The sequence below is a fragment of the Primulina tabacum genome, chromosome 11 (assembly GCF_025594145.1).
Source record: "Primulina tabacum isolate GXHZ01 chromosome 11, ASM2559414v2, whole genome shotgun sequence".
NCBI classification, from domain to species: Eukaryota; Viridiplantae; Streptophyta; class Magnoliopsida; order Lamiales; family Gesneriaceae; genus Primulina; species Primulina tabacum.
The window spans coordinates 38,099,429-38,114,100 of record NC_134560.1 but is presented as its reverse complement, the minus strand read 5'-3'; the positions used below and the strand labels follow the sequence as shown (position 1 = coordinate 38,114,100).

General features: G+C 36.0%; 1 protein-coding gene across 3 annotated transcripts; it reads right to left on the bottom strand.

The window, feature by feature from the left end:
- Positions 1–451: 451 nt before the first annotated feature.
- Positions 452–13,416, bottom strand: LOC142518110 (autophagy-related protein 2-like). Of its 3 annotated transcripts, none has more exons than XM_075620791.1 (14): positions 12,839–13,414; positions 11,406–12,457; positions 10,781–10,929; positions 9,980–10,155; positions 6,614–9,844; positions 6,414–6,526; positions 5,343–5,550; positions 5,010–5,123; positions 2,417–2,524; positions 2,200–2,332; positions 1,758–1,960; positions 1,329–1,525; positions 953–1,206; positions 452–761 (listed from the first exon to the last, which is right to left on the bottom strand). In XM_075620791.1, the coding sequence occupies exons 1-13, from the start codon at positions 13,040–13,042 to the stop codon at positions 1,179–1,181; spliced, it is 5,916 nt and encodes a 1,971-aa protein (XP_075476906.1). In that variant the 5' UTR covers positions 13,043–13,414; the 3' UTR covers positions 452–761; positions 953–1,178. The 3 variants fall into 3 exon arrangements, with proteins under 3 accessions (XP_075476906.1, XP_075476907.1, XP_075476908.1); XM_075620792.1 differs by having other exon boundaries at positions 1,103–1,206; XM_075620793.1 differs by lacking the exons at positions 452–761; positions 953–1,206; positions 1,329–1,525; ... (1 more) ...; positions 2,200–2,332; positions 5,343–5,550 and having other exon boundaries at positions 2,463–2,524; positions 12,839–13,416.
- Positions 13,417–14,672: the final 1,256 nt, after the last annotated feature.

Genomic DNA, 14,672 nt, shown 5'->3' with positions numbered 1-14,672 from the left:
ATAGTACATTGTGTAATCCTTTGTTTTGTTGTTTGCAACCTTAACTGAAAATTATTATCGTACTATATCTTATATAGACACGATGCTTTATTATTATATAGATTTATCTCTCTATTGCTTAGTTCGAAAACTTTTGTCAATGAATTGCTTACTCTTTAATATTTATTGCACAATTATTGAAACATATATCTCCACGTGCATCGCACGTGCACCTACCTAATATATATATATATATATATATATATATATATATATATATATATATATATATATATATATATATATATATATATATATATATATGTGTGTGTGTGTGTATGTATGTATGTAGTCAAGGGGAGGTGGAGAATTTAAGTGGAGAAATAATGGGTTTTTGCAAATGAACCAACCACATGGCTCCCACAGGACTATACATATATATCCAAATAACTGAAATATGACCATTTTCAAATCATATATTATACTTGATATTATATTTCAAACGCTGGTTCCATGACTTGAAAGGCTTCCAAAACAAATTTAGTGACACAGTAAATAAATAGCAATATAGTGGTACCATAAATCGTCATAAGAAGGTAAAATAATTTCCCAATCAATTGAAGCAAATAATTACAAGGTTTTGATTGAATTGTGGTGCTAAAACCAATCAATCAATCAATCAATCACAACATATTCACACTACCCACAAGATGCCTTTCTGACTGCAAAAAAATCCCATAAATTGAGTCTCCTGTCTGTACAATATCTTTACATATGTACACCTGGAAACAAGAATATATGTACTGTAAGTTGACAAATTCCCCCTCAGAAGTCATATGTTGAGAAATGGAAGAACAAGTTTTAGCTTAGTGTCGACCATGTGATTTTCCGAGTAATATCAAATTAACAAGAAATTTTTTTTAAATTTTACATTAGAAGAATTACTAATGCTAGATTAGAAATTAGTCATTACCTTTGTATATTAAATGGTGATCTGTATATCCCGAATGAACACCACACCATGTTTTGCAAAAAATACTTGACTAGATGAACAGATCATTGTTGATATGAACAGAATTCTCCTCTTATTCATATGCTTATGAATGAAAGGAAAGTAACTAACTTCTCAATCATGTCAATAAGAAACATTAGAATTGTGCTTTTGTGGACACCTATTGCATCGATTCCCGAGGTGGGGCTCATTCTCTTTTATGCTCCAGGTCAAGGCTGCAACCCATAATTAATAGTTATAAGGCCTGATTTATGGGATGGTAATGAGATTGTTGAAGCAAAATTGTCCAGAATTGTCCGGTAAAAAATTAAGGAACCAACGAAGAGAGATTCTGGACCTGTTCCTAAAGCCAAGAAGAGCACAATGGACCGCATGTGCAGCAGCAGAAGCAGGGGCAATAGCTGCTGCTGGACTAGCCCGCACAGCAGTTGCCAAAGCAGAACCCACGCCAGCACCACGCTGGAGTTTTTTCAATGGAGTTTGAACAAGGGCAGAAGCTGATTTTCCTAGGCCAGAGGTCATGCTCTGGCAAGCCTGTCATCGAAAAATTCGTCAGATCTTGCTCAAATATACATGAGGATCAGGTAATACACGATAATTTTGTATTTTTTCAGACTAAGCTGCGGGGAAGAAGTAAGAAGTTTTGTGCATCTATTAATGAACAATAAAGATTTACTTGCATCAGTAGTTGATTTTTTCTCTTGAAACCTGACAAACTAAAAAATAAATCTAGAATTTTTTTTAATAATTTTTTATTATTATTAACCTGATGAATTCCTTGTTGGGCATCCTTGGGCTGATTTGATCTCACAGTTGTAGCTACTCTGCTTTCTACTTGCCAGGGTACAGACGGTGGAATACTTGTGAGAATATACTCTGCTTGGAGGAGGATGTTGTGAGCTCCCCCAGCCAGATGTACACCTAGCCCAATGGCTTCAATCGAAATACTTCTAAGAAACGCAATAGTACCTAAATTATCAGCAAGCATGTAAGAGGCGTGAAATATATATATATGTCGTTTTTTATTCGAAAGGAAAAAACAAGCCCTAGTTCTGGTGGTCTGGAAAAAAGGTAATGAATAAGCCAAATAAATTTTAAGAAAAAAATGTGTAGAAGACAGACGCATGTAAACAAAAGAAAAATCAAATTAGCCTCTTGTCACCTTAACTCACATCATGAGTCAAAGAGATGTTTTTCACAGTATTTACCTCTTTGCATTCCTTTGATTAACCTATGATCTTTTCTGTAATTCTTCACAGGCAAAGACACCAACTTTGCAGCACCAGAACCAACAGCAACCAGTGACTTGATAGGAGGGAGGCCTTTCAACAATTTATGAATCTAAGGAAAATGTAAATCGTCAAGTCTCGGTGGATTCACCATATCAGAATTCATAGAAAGTGAAACAGTAAGATTTTGTTCAACCTGATTTTTAGAAATATCTTCCAACCACTCTCCTAATATCGTTTCACAGACACTGTTCCAGCCATAGAGGCCAGCTCCTTCCACATGTTTGAGTTGCAACTCGACATCCTGCATCAGAAGTCATGAAGATGAAACATTTAATCGGAAAATAAAGTGGGATAAACAGTTTGGCTCTCCAGCTCGTTTAGCTTATTAGTCAAACAAAAACTCGCATACCCAGGTCCACTAAATAATCAATGACACTGCTCAAGGAGAGAAAATACTATGAAGATTATGACGTTACAACAAATTCACGCAAAAAATCAGAGTGGCAAATCTATGCATCGTACATTATTTAAATTTGCAATAGTTACACGAGTATATGCATTACTACACAGAACTACCCTCAAGAAGCCAGTCATTTAACCATAGTTTTAGCAAAACCATACCAAGATTGATTATGATTTTCACAAATTTCTTGTGAAAACGAGAGACAAAGGGCCACGTCAGCACCATATCAAACAAGAACTAGGAGCAGGATAATAGATGTCCATTTCCATTCATCTATCACAAAGCTAGCACGTTTTTTGAGAACAACTTTAAAGTAGGAATTAATATGATGCTTGATCTCTCTGATGTTAAATGAATCAAAAAGTTCTGGAGGAAATATTGCCATATTTGTGACATTTATGCATATATGCAGTAAAGGGAGTAAGCTACAAATGTAAAGTGCCCTGTGTTAAAGAAAACCTTGTTTGAAATGTAAGCACCCAAAGTTGCAAACAAGACATAAAAACACTAAACTTATTCACAGATACAAGATTTAGTAACGAAAAATTGTAAATGTGGAGAGTAATAAACCAAACAGGTAAAATGAACGTGCAGATCAACACATCTAGAAGTTCACAACTCAATGCATGCTGCTTGTTTCTTTTCTCAGAAGCCCAGTGCTGCTATACATGGATATTTAGACATGGGGTAAATCATGATACTGACTTAGCAAATGGCAACTATCAACAAGTCCAATGGTTCTATCTGGGAGCCATCGTGTTTTATTTTGTTTCTTTCTTCTACTTATTGGAGAAACATTCTTTAAAAAAATTGAATAACAAGTGGAAATCTATCTATTTGAGAGTTGAAAATGTTTTTAATAAACAAAGAAACGAGTGCTTGTTTGGGAAAAATACTCGAAAATAGGTCTTGATTATTTAAATGGCCAAAGAGAATTACTTTTAATTAAGTAAAAATAATCAATAAAATGTTAATATTCGAAATAAATAAAATTTTATAATAAATGTTAAATCTAAAATATAAAAAAATGAAATAAAAATAAATAAATCAATAATATCCAAGCATAAATATTAAGAAAAAACACGTGAAAAACTAATTTATTAATTAGATTTACGTAAAAAGACAATTTGTAAATATAAACCACTTAAAGAAAAATTAAAATTAATAATACAAAAAAAATGGAGAAGTGTGGACAAAATGAACCAGGTAAAACAGTTATTTTGGTTATGATGAAAAAGATAAAAAATAAATAAAATTATATGGTAAGACAATAAACAATAACATATCAGAAGAAGCTAGACATATGTTTATTAATTTTTCCAGAAACATATATATCAGAAGCAACTAATCTAGTTCTGAACTGATCTGGCTATGTTTACAAATTAACAATATTTTACATAAAATACAATTTGTAAATATAAATCACATAAATTCCGAAAGTATATTTTAAAAATAAAAAAAATCAGAAAAGCATGAAATAAATGAAGTACGTAAAAATAACAAAATGCGGTATGATGAGAAACATAAAAAATTATTTTATATGATAAAAATAGTGTTCTAAATAGCGACTGAGATGGCCGTCTAGACGGGAGGCGGCCATTGACCACACCGCCTTTGCCTTGGGCGGTTTTGTAGGGGGTCAAAGGTGAGGCGTGAAGGGTGAGGCGGGCAAAAGTCAACAGAATTAGACAAAACCTAAATGTTAATGCATTATATATTTTCTATTCAAAACATAATAGCCAATTCATTCACCCACATTTAATTTATGCACATATTGCAGTATTATATATAATTATGCATAAAAATAGTAAAAAAAATTCAACAGCCTAGGGGCAAAGACGGTAGTGACCCCCCCGCTACCACCTACCGTCATTTACAACATTGGGTAAAAACAATAAACAGTAATACATCAGAAGAAAATAATCTGGTTACGTCTATTATTTTTCTAGAGAAAGATATATTTATGAACTAACTTAGTTCTGACAACCTGTTTATGGAAAGGCGAATGACACATATAGGGCACAACGAATATAACCATAATCTACACGCATGTGTTATCTCTCATAATCTTCTAAAGTTTAGATAAACCCAAATCCATGTCAGATAAGTGTGGTAGCCACGCAGAACACCACATACTCATGTTTCATGAATATCAGAAACTCTGTGGATTCCAGTGTAACTATACCTCATAATCATAGTTTTCGGCCTCATTAATCAATCAGTTTATCAATTCACTAATTCATGGGATTCTTTCAATTTTGGTGGACCCCAAAAATTAAGCAGCGGATCATTAATGTATTTGAAATCACAACTAAAAAATTACCTTCCAAGGAACAAGGTTAACGAGTTCAACATACTTGCCACCACTCAGAGCAGTTAAGTCGACATGGCAAGGACTATAATCAACTCGAATCAGCAAAGGCCACATATCAAATTTCTGTAAGAAAGCAAAGAATGATGAGCAAGTGACATCAAGAGAGTTAGAATTGAAACAATCAGCTATGCAACATCGATATAAGTAGAGCACACATCACATAGAGAGGGCTAACACTGTCCTTTTCCTGATAAATACAGACACTCAATTGTGTGTCCAGATACCTAGCTATTAACATATGAATTCAAACTAGGCCTACTCAGAAATTATACTCAAACTAGCCTGAAAGTAAGGAAGGAATGCCTCTACACTGATGACTGAACCCGGAAAATTGCCACTCTTCTCTGGTTGCTCTTCTGGTTTATCAGAAAAGGAAGGAGTATTGGGGAAGGGTTCACTTGATGAATTATTATTTCCAAAGAAGTTGATGAGAAAATTAAGTTGACTCTGATGAAGATGCAGCCGCATGGGAAGTAAAGCAATGCGTAACCTGGCAAGGACATAATAATAAGAAAATAAAGCACCGTATGGGAACGACAAACGTACACACATGATTACGATACCGTCACTCGACTCAGCTATTAGGTACGAAATCTTGTACGGATGATATAGAGAAAAAGAGGTGCATCATTCATCAATATCCAAAATTTATAGGAATGCCGTTTGATGATTGACAACATTATCAAACGAATTACACAGAGGGAAAGAACACTTAAGAATAATATGTTCACGTCATTTTCAAAAGGATAAACTTAAGGGACCAGCTGTGGCACAGGAAGCACAAACTATCGATTCCACAAGATAATCAATCCTCAAACATAAATACTTCAGATCAGAGAAAAAAAACCGCTTGAAAACAATTAGCTTGAACTCAGAAGGTTCAACTTATTACAAACAACGTGTCTGCTATCTCTATTTTAGTTGTATTTCTTTCATAACCTCCATCCTCCACATCCACTTCACAGATAATTTATAGAGAATTCTATTTTATGCATCCTATTGAAATAATCTAATTCCATGAGCATGAACATGCGCTTACAGATCATAACATGCAACTTACATTTCTAAGGAGCTTCAATGCAAATTTGTGACAAAAATATGGAGGGGCCACTATTTGGTACGTATTTATCATTTGAACACGAGCAACGAAAATAAACAGAAAGGCTCTTGTAACAATTAAAATTGAATGTGGTGAGGGGATGCCTCATCCTCCCACATCCCAATCTTGCCCCTCTTTTCACCTTCTATCTTTTACATTCATTGATTTAACCAATTAAAGCAACAGCAGAGTACTCATCAAAGCCAAGAAATTTAATTAAAGAGAAAAACAAGGGGGTGGGGGAAAAAGCATACCTGTTCTCTTCTAGAGGAATCGAAGGTTCTGGTTTAACAGCATCTAAATTTAGCTTCACTGCTTTCGAAGAGAACTTTCTTGGATGCTTTTTAGATTGATAATAACCAAGCACCTTAACAATCAGATTAGTTACAAATCAGGTAATAGCGCTAACAAAATATTTGATCAATACAGTAAATATCAGTAAATTGAGTAATACCAGCTTCCAAGGTGCATGATCACTTTTGTCATTCAGGCAGATATCATGAACAGTAAGAGAGAGCGTGGATGCAGATATTTCACCATCAGGGTAAAATTTGTAATCAAATCCTATCCCAGACAGTGCAAGTTCAAAGCATATGGTTGCATCCCTTCCAGAAGTCAGTATTGCAGAAGGCCGAGAAATATTCTGAAAGTTGTACCAGTCAGAACCACCGTTCATTCTCCAAACAACATTCATGTTCTTCAAAATTATGCAACCCTCTGCTTTACCCACATCACCATTATTTGAATCACTCGAAGACGCCTCAATCTCAACAAGTTGCCGAACATTAGACTGCACATTCACTTTTGAAGCATGATTCTCTAAAATTCTAAGTGATGTATCCTCGTACCAGCCACACTTTCCAGTTTGAGCCACTCCAACAGTACCAGACTTGCAATAAAACATGTCAGATGACTGGCTCTTCAAAGATAATTCCGAGAGGGGGCGTAGGTCAGACAAGAAATATTCTTCGATTAACTCAGGGATCTTTTCATCTAATGATGTAGCCATGCTAGCTTGGACTTCAAGAGCCGAAAAATTCCTAGTATGAGGCAGATCCGCAGAGAGATGTTCTAGATCTCCAAAACATTGTTCGCCAAAAGAAATATCAGTTGACAACGACCGAAGATGTGGTTCAAAAAATTTAGCTTGGCCATCTGACTTTACATCCAGCTGAAAGACATCTTCACATATTTCATCCATCAAGTTGCCTGTCTTGGGTTTATTATCTAGACTTGAAGTCCAAGTGTGAGAAACCGATGGAGGAGACTCGTTACCTAAGGTCCTCTCATCCATGTTCTCATGTACCTGTTGAGCATTTATCCACCTATTCTCCAAGTGCACAACATGTTCTAGCATATCAGGCGCAAAAAGTTTTTGCAGTTGGGCAGCCAATCTAACCAACCCCAATGTTGTATCATGGCACGTGTTCAACACGATGTGTGACTCCTCACATTCTAATTCCCATGCATGGCCATTCTCACAGTTTGTCCTTAGAAGTGCTTCAACATGTGCCTCATGGGCAACTTTGACATAACCAGTTTTCCTAAGATGTTCTGCACTGTAGGTACCACTAACTAACTTAGATTCAGAAACTGTGCATAGAAGCAAACCTAGATCTTGAAGTCTAATTTTGTGCTCCCCTGATGTGCAATCATCTACACTTGTGTTAAAAAATTTCAAGGAAGATGCTGCCAACAGACAAGAAACGTACAATTCACCCATAGCTTCACTGGCATTCATTTCAGAAGATATGACATCTGAACTTTCACCAGCCATCAGTTTTTTAAAGTATGGTTCATAGTTTAAACCAACATCCACCAAATTAAGAACAAAAGAAGATCCACGAATTTCATCCAGACTCTTATCAACTGCTTGATCAGGTTCAGAAGATGGTAGACTAAAGAAAGAAAATATTGTATTGAACCAATCTAGGCGCCCCCCGATGGCAATGAAAGTGGCACTTCTGACAGTAGTTGAAGTAAAATTATGACTACCCTCTGGATCCCACAAGTTTATAATTTCTGAACCTGAATACTTAGATGACAAAACATTTGAACCTTCTCCATTACCTCGCCCCATTGTAGAGTCATCACATGATATCAAAAGAAACTCTCTTTGTAGACCCTTGGTGATTGAACCCCACAGACTGCCCTGACCATGGGACACCCAGAGGAAATTGGCACTCCTTATTCCTCCAATATTTGACACAGAAAGTAATTCAAAATTGTACACTTGGAGTGTCAAACTATGCCAAGAACCAGGAAGTTCCTTAAGTGCAGAGTACTTGACATCACATGCTTGTTCTATGTTAACAGAAAGTGTAATAGAGCCGCATTCCACTAAAACTGATGTTTGAGATGTAGAATCCTCTTCTTCTGTCCGGACTGGATCAGGAACAATGCACGGAAAATGCTCTATCAATTGATTTAGGAGCCCACATATGTTCTCATACTGATATTTTCCTAGATCAATGGTTATAGGAGGTAATTGTGCATGCAAATAATATGCAGAGCTCGACCTAATCTCTTGTCGACAATGAGTATCAAAATCAGTAACATCCTTAACAGTCGTTACTGAGGCAAACTCAAAACCTTTTCCACCAGGATTATCTTTACTCCTTGCATTCTCCGGTGGACAAGCCAAAAGCTTGGCTTTCTTTGCAATCCAAGGACCAGTCACAGCACCCTCCTGCCAAAACATACAAATGATAGGCAGATGACCAGTTCCCTTCGTAACAGAAGCGATCATCTCAACAGCAAATCTGGGATCCTGCCTGTAGGTTCCACTTCCAACACTCTTATCCACTAAACTTGAGGAGATGTAAAATAGATATAAATTACCCAAATACAAATGCAAGGAGCATGACGCAGCCATAACATCTCTCTTGCTTGAAGTTTCCATAGGCTTTGTCTTAGCAGACTGATTCTCCTTCCCTCCAATTTTGGATGAAACAATGTCAAAAGCAATAAACTGTTCATCACACAAGTAGCTGCTATAGTTCTTATGCCCTCTGAGTGGGAAACAGAGTATTATTCTAGCATTTGGAAAGAATATATTACCCTCCAGGCTTTTCTTAGTCATACTGGATCCCTGTTGAAGTGAAATCTTTCCTTGATCACCCAGAGGTGAGGGCCCATATCTTTTACTTTCTGATTTAAACACAAAACCACTCTCCAAGGCAGTTTGTTTGATATAACTTGTCATTTCATTCATAAAATCTAACACCATACTGATTAAATCAAAGTTCACCCAGAAAACAAAAGGTGCCAGCTCCAAGGAAAAAGATGTTGGTCCCAGTAACAAGCCACCAGAAGAACCCGAGTTCACTGTGACATGGCACTGACTGATGCCAGAGGTCTGAAGCAACTTTACACTGGCGTCTTTGCCATGAAAATCATTTCTATTCAATATATGATTACAACTATTGTTGTCCCGGATACTCAATGAAATATCAACAAGACAACCACTGCAATGATCTAATCCTTGATATTTACTCGACTTTTTAAAAGTTCGGAGAGCACTTTGTACACCATCTTGCATTTGTTGGATCAAGGAAATCTCACTTTTGGAATTCCAATTACAACCATGAGCCTGGAGACTTTCTGATTCATTCTCGGAATACAAGTGATCGATTAGTTGGATATGGTCCACAGTCAATTCAAATTTCATTTCTCGAGGGCGTACCTGTAAACCTTGCAATATATTTATGTTAAAGCGGTAATATACTGAGAAAATCAAGTTCATCACATAATATTACTATAATACAGCAAGAGAATGTCGTATAAAAAAATGAGTAATAAAATATCCTGATCCAAATACCTGGAAGACAACCAAGAGGTCCACCAATTGGGCACACACACAACGAATATGAAAAGCAGCATCGCCCTCATCATTCTTGATTTTTGAGGGCTCTTTCTGCTCTTCATCAGTAAAAGAAAAAAGAAGGGATATTTTAGAAATGCTCGCATTAAAATTTGTTTCAACATGCTGTTGCTCTGCACCAAGGAGAAGAGAAAGCTATATCAGTTTCTATGATAAATACAAAACCAACAAAGCAAAATTTAACAGGCATTTGCATAGGAAGAAAATGTAAAGAAACTAGGGTATGTACTTCAATTATGAAAACAAATTGGAAGGCACACCAGCACAACTAAACATAATCCAAACAAGGTGCACTCCACAGCATAATTACTCCATAGCTTCATATGGAGTGTGCATAAAACAATGAATCACATGCTTAATAAAGCGTTTGAAACAATAAGATGATCCATTCATGATATTAAAGACCAGAGCACCAAAGCAGTGAAGCCAATGGTGCTATCATCTCTCTCATGAGTTATCAGTTGATGAGGGAATGCTTGGCAAAGTTAACATCAATCATTCACTGAAATAATTCAGAACTCCCAACCCACCAAATATATAAATTAACGTTATTCTTTTGTTCACCACATGACACACCACATTTCACTACCCAACTTCTTCGCTTGCCCACTTAGCCACAAGAGGAGTAAACGAGAAAGTAAAAAAAAAAGGAGAAAAAAAACTAATTCTGAAATCATATATAATCATATGAATTTAAAAAATGAATAGATGCAAAGGTATGAGACGTAAAGTGCATACCACAGGCAACGTGTAACGATCCAGACGCAAGGTTGGATGCAGTTGTTATTGCGCTAAACACAGAACAAGTCCAATTCCACATGCCACTGTTCCCTAAAGCTGATTGTGAATTTCTTAGCCCATCGAAACACTCAAAAAACTGGTCCACGCTGCCAAGAAATGAATAATATATAAGGAAAGTGTTTAAATGTGCTAAACTCTTGACGAAAAGCTAACATATGATCTGGTGACCAAAAAGCGGGCATTTATAGTCTCAATGAAAAACTACGACGAGATGATTTTAATAGTACAGATAAACAAAATGTCACAAGACTTTTCAATTACTAACACATTATACAAGTCACCTATGCTGATTGCATTTTCTAATCAAGAACATATGAAAGTGGTCAGATAAGAAGGTTGAAAATTTGGTGATTGGTCCTCTGGCCATTTTGATTTTCCAACTATCCAAGAGTCTGGAACAAAAAATCTATCTTAGGTTTGATAAGGGCATTGTACCTCTCCCACTTTCTCAATTGACAATTGGTCTCTTTTGGCTGTTCCAGACTCGTAGATTGTTTTGTTCTAAAACCATTAGGTTGAGAAAAGATTATAGAAAACTTTAAATGCAAACACAGGTACCTACCTTGCTCCAAAGTCTGGTTCTTCGTTATTTCGATCTTTCTGGATTTTACTCACCCAATCAGATATAAGATGGGACTCCGATAGCAGAGCATTTGTTGGTTCTTTCTCCATCACGCAGAAGTTACCAGCAAAGCCTTCATTACTAAACGTCCCCTTGTCAGGAGGTATGCAATAGCTTGGAGCCAACGAACTGTTTGGCAGTCCATGATGATTATGGTCTTCGCATTCTTCACCAATATCTTTGAATAGACCCCACAGAAAGATGAAGCATCTGATGGTGCTAGGTTGAAGTCTTAATTCAAGAGGCTCAATGTTAAGATCTGTGTCCACTTTACAGATATCTAAGGAACCATTTTTCCACGGAATACTTAATTTGAGACTCCCGGAAAAACCTCCTTTTTCTCCAGAAACTATCGTAGTCATGGAACCAGATGAACTGTGTCCTGAAAACCAGTCAACATGAGTTGTTTCAGTGCAAAGTTCAGGCGGTGACTGGTGATCAAGACCGTCCATATGAAGCAATTCAAGAACCGCTCCCTGAAATTTCATGAAGTTTGTTAACCGACTAAAGCCAAGAAAATTATGAACTTTGGTGGAACTGCTAGAAGAATAATCTTCAGAGATATGTGTTCCACACTCTACTTCACCGATTCGAAGTACCAATGTTTGATCTAATCCTTTTTTATTTTCTTCTTCCAGAAGTGGATCAAATGCTACAATTAGTTTCTTAATTTTCACATGAAAACTGGTTAGCAACCACTTCACCATTTTGGCAATAGTTTTAACTCCTTCATGAACATCTACAGCAACATTTGTCAGCTCACTGTTCACAACTTCATTTTCTATATTGCTAGAAACATGGCTGAAACTAGCATGGTCCTTTTTTGGATCGCTGCAACTTTCGTGTTTATCTTCAGAAACCTTCACTCTTCGTGGAGCAAGAACGACCTCAAGCTCGTCCACCTCGATTCGACAACCACCATCCTTCCAAGGCATAGTCACCTTCAGCGATCCAATGGACCCCTCTTTCACAAAAACTGCTGCTGTCCCGAACTGAAAAATAACAAATATCAATAGCAGCACAATAATTCAAATTCTTCATGCATCCCCAACCTTAACTCGTCCAAACAAAATCCAGAAAATGCACCCTGTGGGTCCAAATTCGTGGGTGTGGCACTGACACAGACCGAATGTACTCAAACTTTTGGGGGAATCATTTAAAACTAATTATTACAATCGACTAAACTATATTCCCGGCAACAAACCAGCTTCAAACTTAATCATCATAAATGATTCCATAAACTATATATTCTCTTAAAACTAGAGACACCAAACCAAATTCAGTGCAATAATTGAAAAACAGTAACACACTCCAATAAAGTATTCAAAACGATAAAAATAAGGTATTGAACGAACAAAACATATTTCCCCTACCTTATGGTTTATATAATCGACATTTAGCGCAAGATCGGTGAGCTGAATAGTTCCTGCTCTGAGCTGAACATCAAGCTGGTTAAGATCAATATCTCCCAATATAAACTGACCCAATTTTTTCTTCAATAAGAATTTACAAAGACGCTTCACCGCCCAGCGAGAGAACATCGCCTCAGCGGATTTGGCGATACTCCACGTGAACATCTTCCTTATATCTACCTGCAACTCGCTTCAAACCCTTTTGTTATTTCGTGAAAAATTAGAGTTTCAGCGAAGTATATGAACAGCTGAACAAGAACTCTGCTTATGGAGGCTTCAGCCTCCATGAAAGCAATATTCAGAAGATAGAAAGAAATCAACACCGATAGATAAAAGAAGATTCAAACTTTGCCGGGTTTTCGGGGTTAAAAGTCGAGATTAAATCGAGATGACTTGTGCCTCCGGGGAACCCATGTTTGGAAACGGTAATTTCATTGGAAATTCATTTTCTTTAATCTCTACCGATGTTGGTTCGTAAACTTCTGATGATTTACTGGGAAGCATCTCGGATGTTTTTTCCTACATTAGCTTCATTCGATAAAGGACAGGATTGATAGGAATGAAATAAAAAATAGAATCAAATGATAAATAAAATATTATAACCATCATAAAAATATCTAAAATAATAATCACAATACATATTATTATTATTTTTATTATTTTTTATTATTGTTGTTGTTCTTGTCGTTATAATGAATATATAGATTTAAATTTGTTACCCTTAAGTAAAGTTTTTATAAATTAAGTAATAGTTGAAAATGCAAATGATCATTCTCATTCAAAACGGATGGAACAATTATTTCCATTAAAATGATAATAGTCCTTCTCATTGGAACGAAGTCTTATCAAGCATGAGTATAGGAACGAAGAACGCGGAATTATGTTAAATAACCTCCGTCAATTTTTTTTTAAGAAAATGACTTTCTCAAATACATTTGAGGATTTCATTTTCTTAAAAAAAGAGTTGACCGAAGTTAAAAAATAAAATATCCCAAAACGAGATATGAATGCACATTTCATTCTCAACTCATTCCTTCTTATCAAGCATGTCTAAGTGTATCTGATGTCATGTTAATAATATATACATACATATAATATATATAATATATAGTTTTGATATGCTGCACACCTATCGTGCACACCTATGTGAGCACCGATGAGGTGTCACTCATCATTGGATGCACAATTTTTCTATATTTCATCACATCCAATAGGTGATTGACACCTCATCGGTGCTCACATAGGTGTGCAGCATATCAAAACTAATATATATATATGTGTGTGTGTGTGTGTACATGGTAGAACTATCAAAATGGGTGGGTCTTCTCCGATATGTGTGTGTACATGGTAGAACTATCAAAATGGGTGGGTCTTCTCCGACCGGCTTAAACCGATCACTAAACGTGACGGGACTACACAACAATTATATAGATTGGAAAAACATCTAGTCACCTAAACGTGAAACCTCATTTGGCTCATCATACATGACATAATTCCAGGATAGAGAAATAAATGTTCGATAAATCAGACTTAAAAAAAACCTAAAAATTTAATTTTATTTCAGTAAACGACGGGTCAATCAGCCCTAACTCATAATTTTAGTGCTTGATGTAAATGTTGTACTAGGATGAAAATCGAAAAAATAACACCGATGACAAACTTGCATTGATATCAAACAGTTTACGAAAACAAACACCGCTCAAGAGCAAGAGCCACGTTAAATTTCAAGCCCATGCATAAAAAATCCTGTGTTATTAAATATAATTATTTTAAACATGAATCATTGCTTCTTCAC

Excerpts from the sequence above, each read along its gene's own strand:
- LOC142518110 (XM_075620791.1), bottom strand. The coding sequence starts at position 13,042 with ATGTTCACGTGGAGTATCGCCAAATCCGCTGAGGCGATGTTCTCTCGC. Across the intron at positions 1,961-2,199 it reads AATCAAAGGAATGCAAAGAG|GTACTATTGCGTTTCTTAGA; the intron begins GTAAATACTGTG and ends CTGATAATTTAG. Across the intron at positions 1,526-1,757 it reads CCCAACAAGGAATTCATCAG|GCTTGCCAGAGCATGACCTC; the intron begins GTTAATAATAAT and ends TTTCGATGACAG.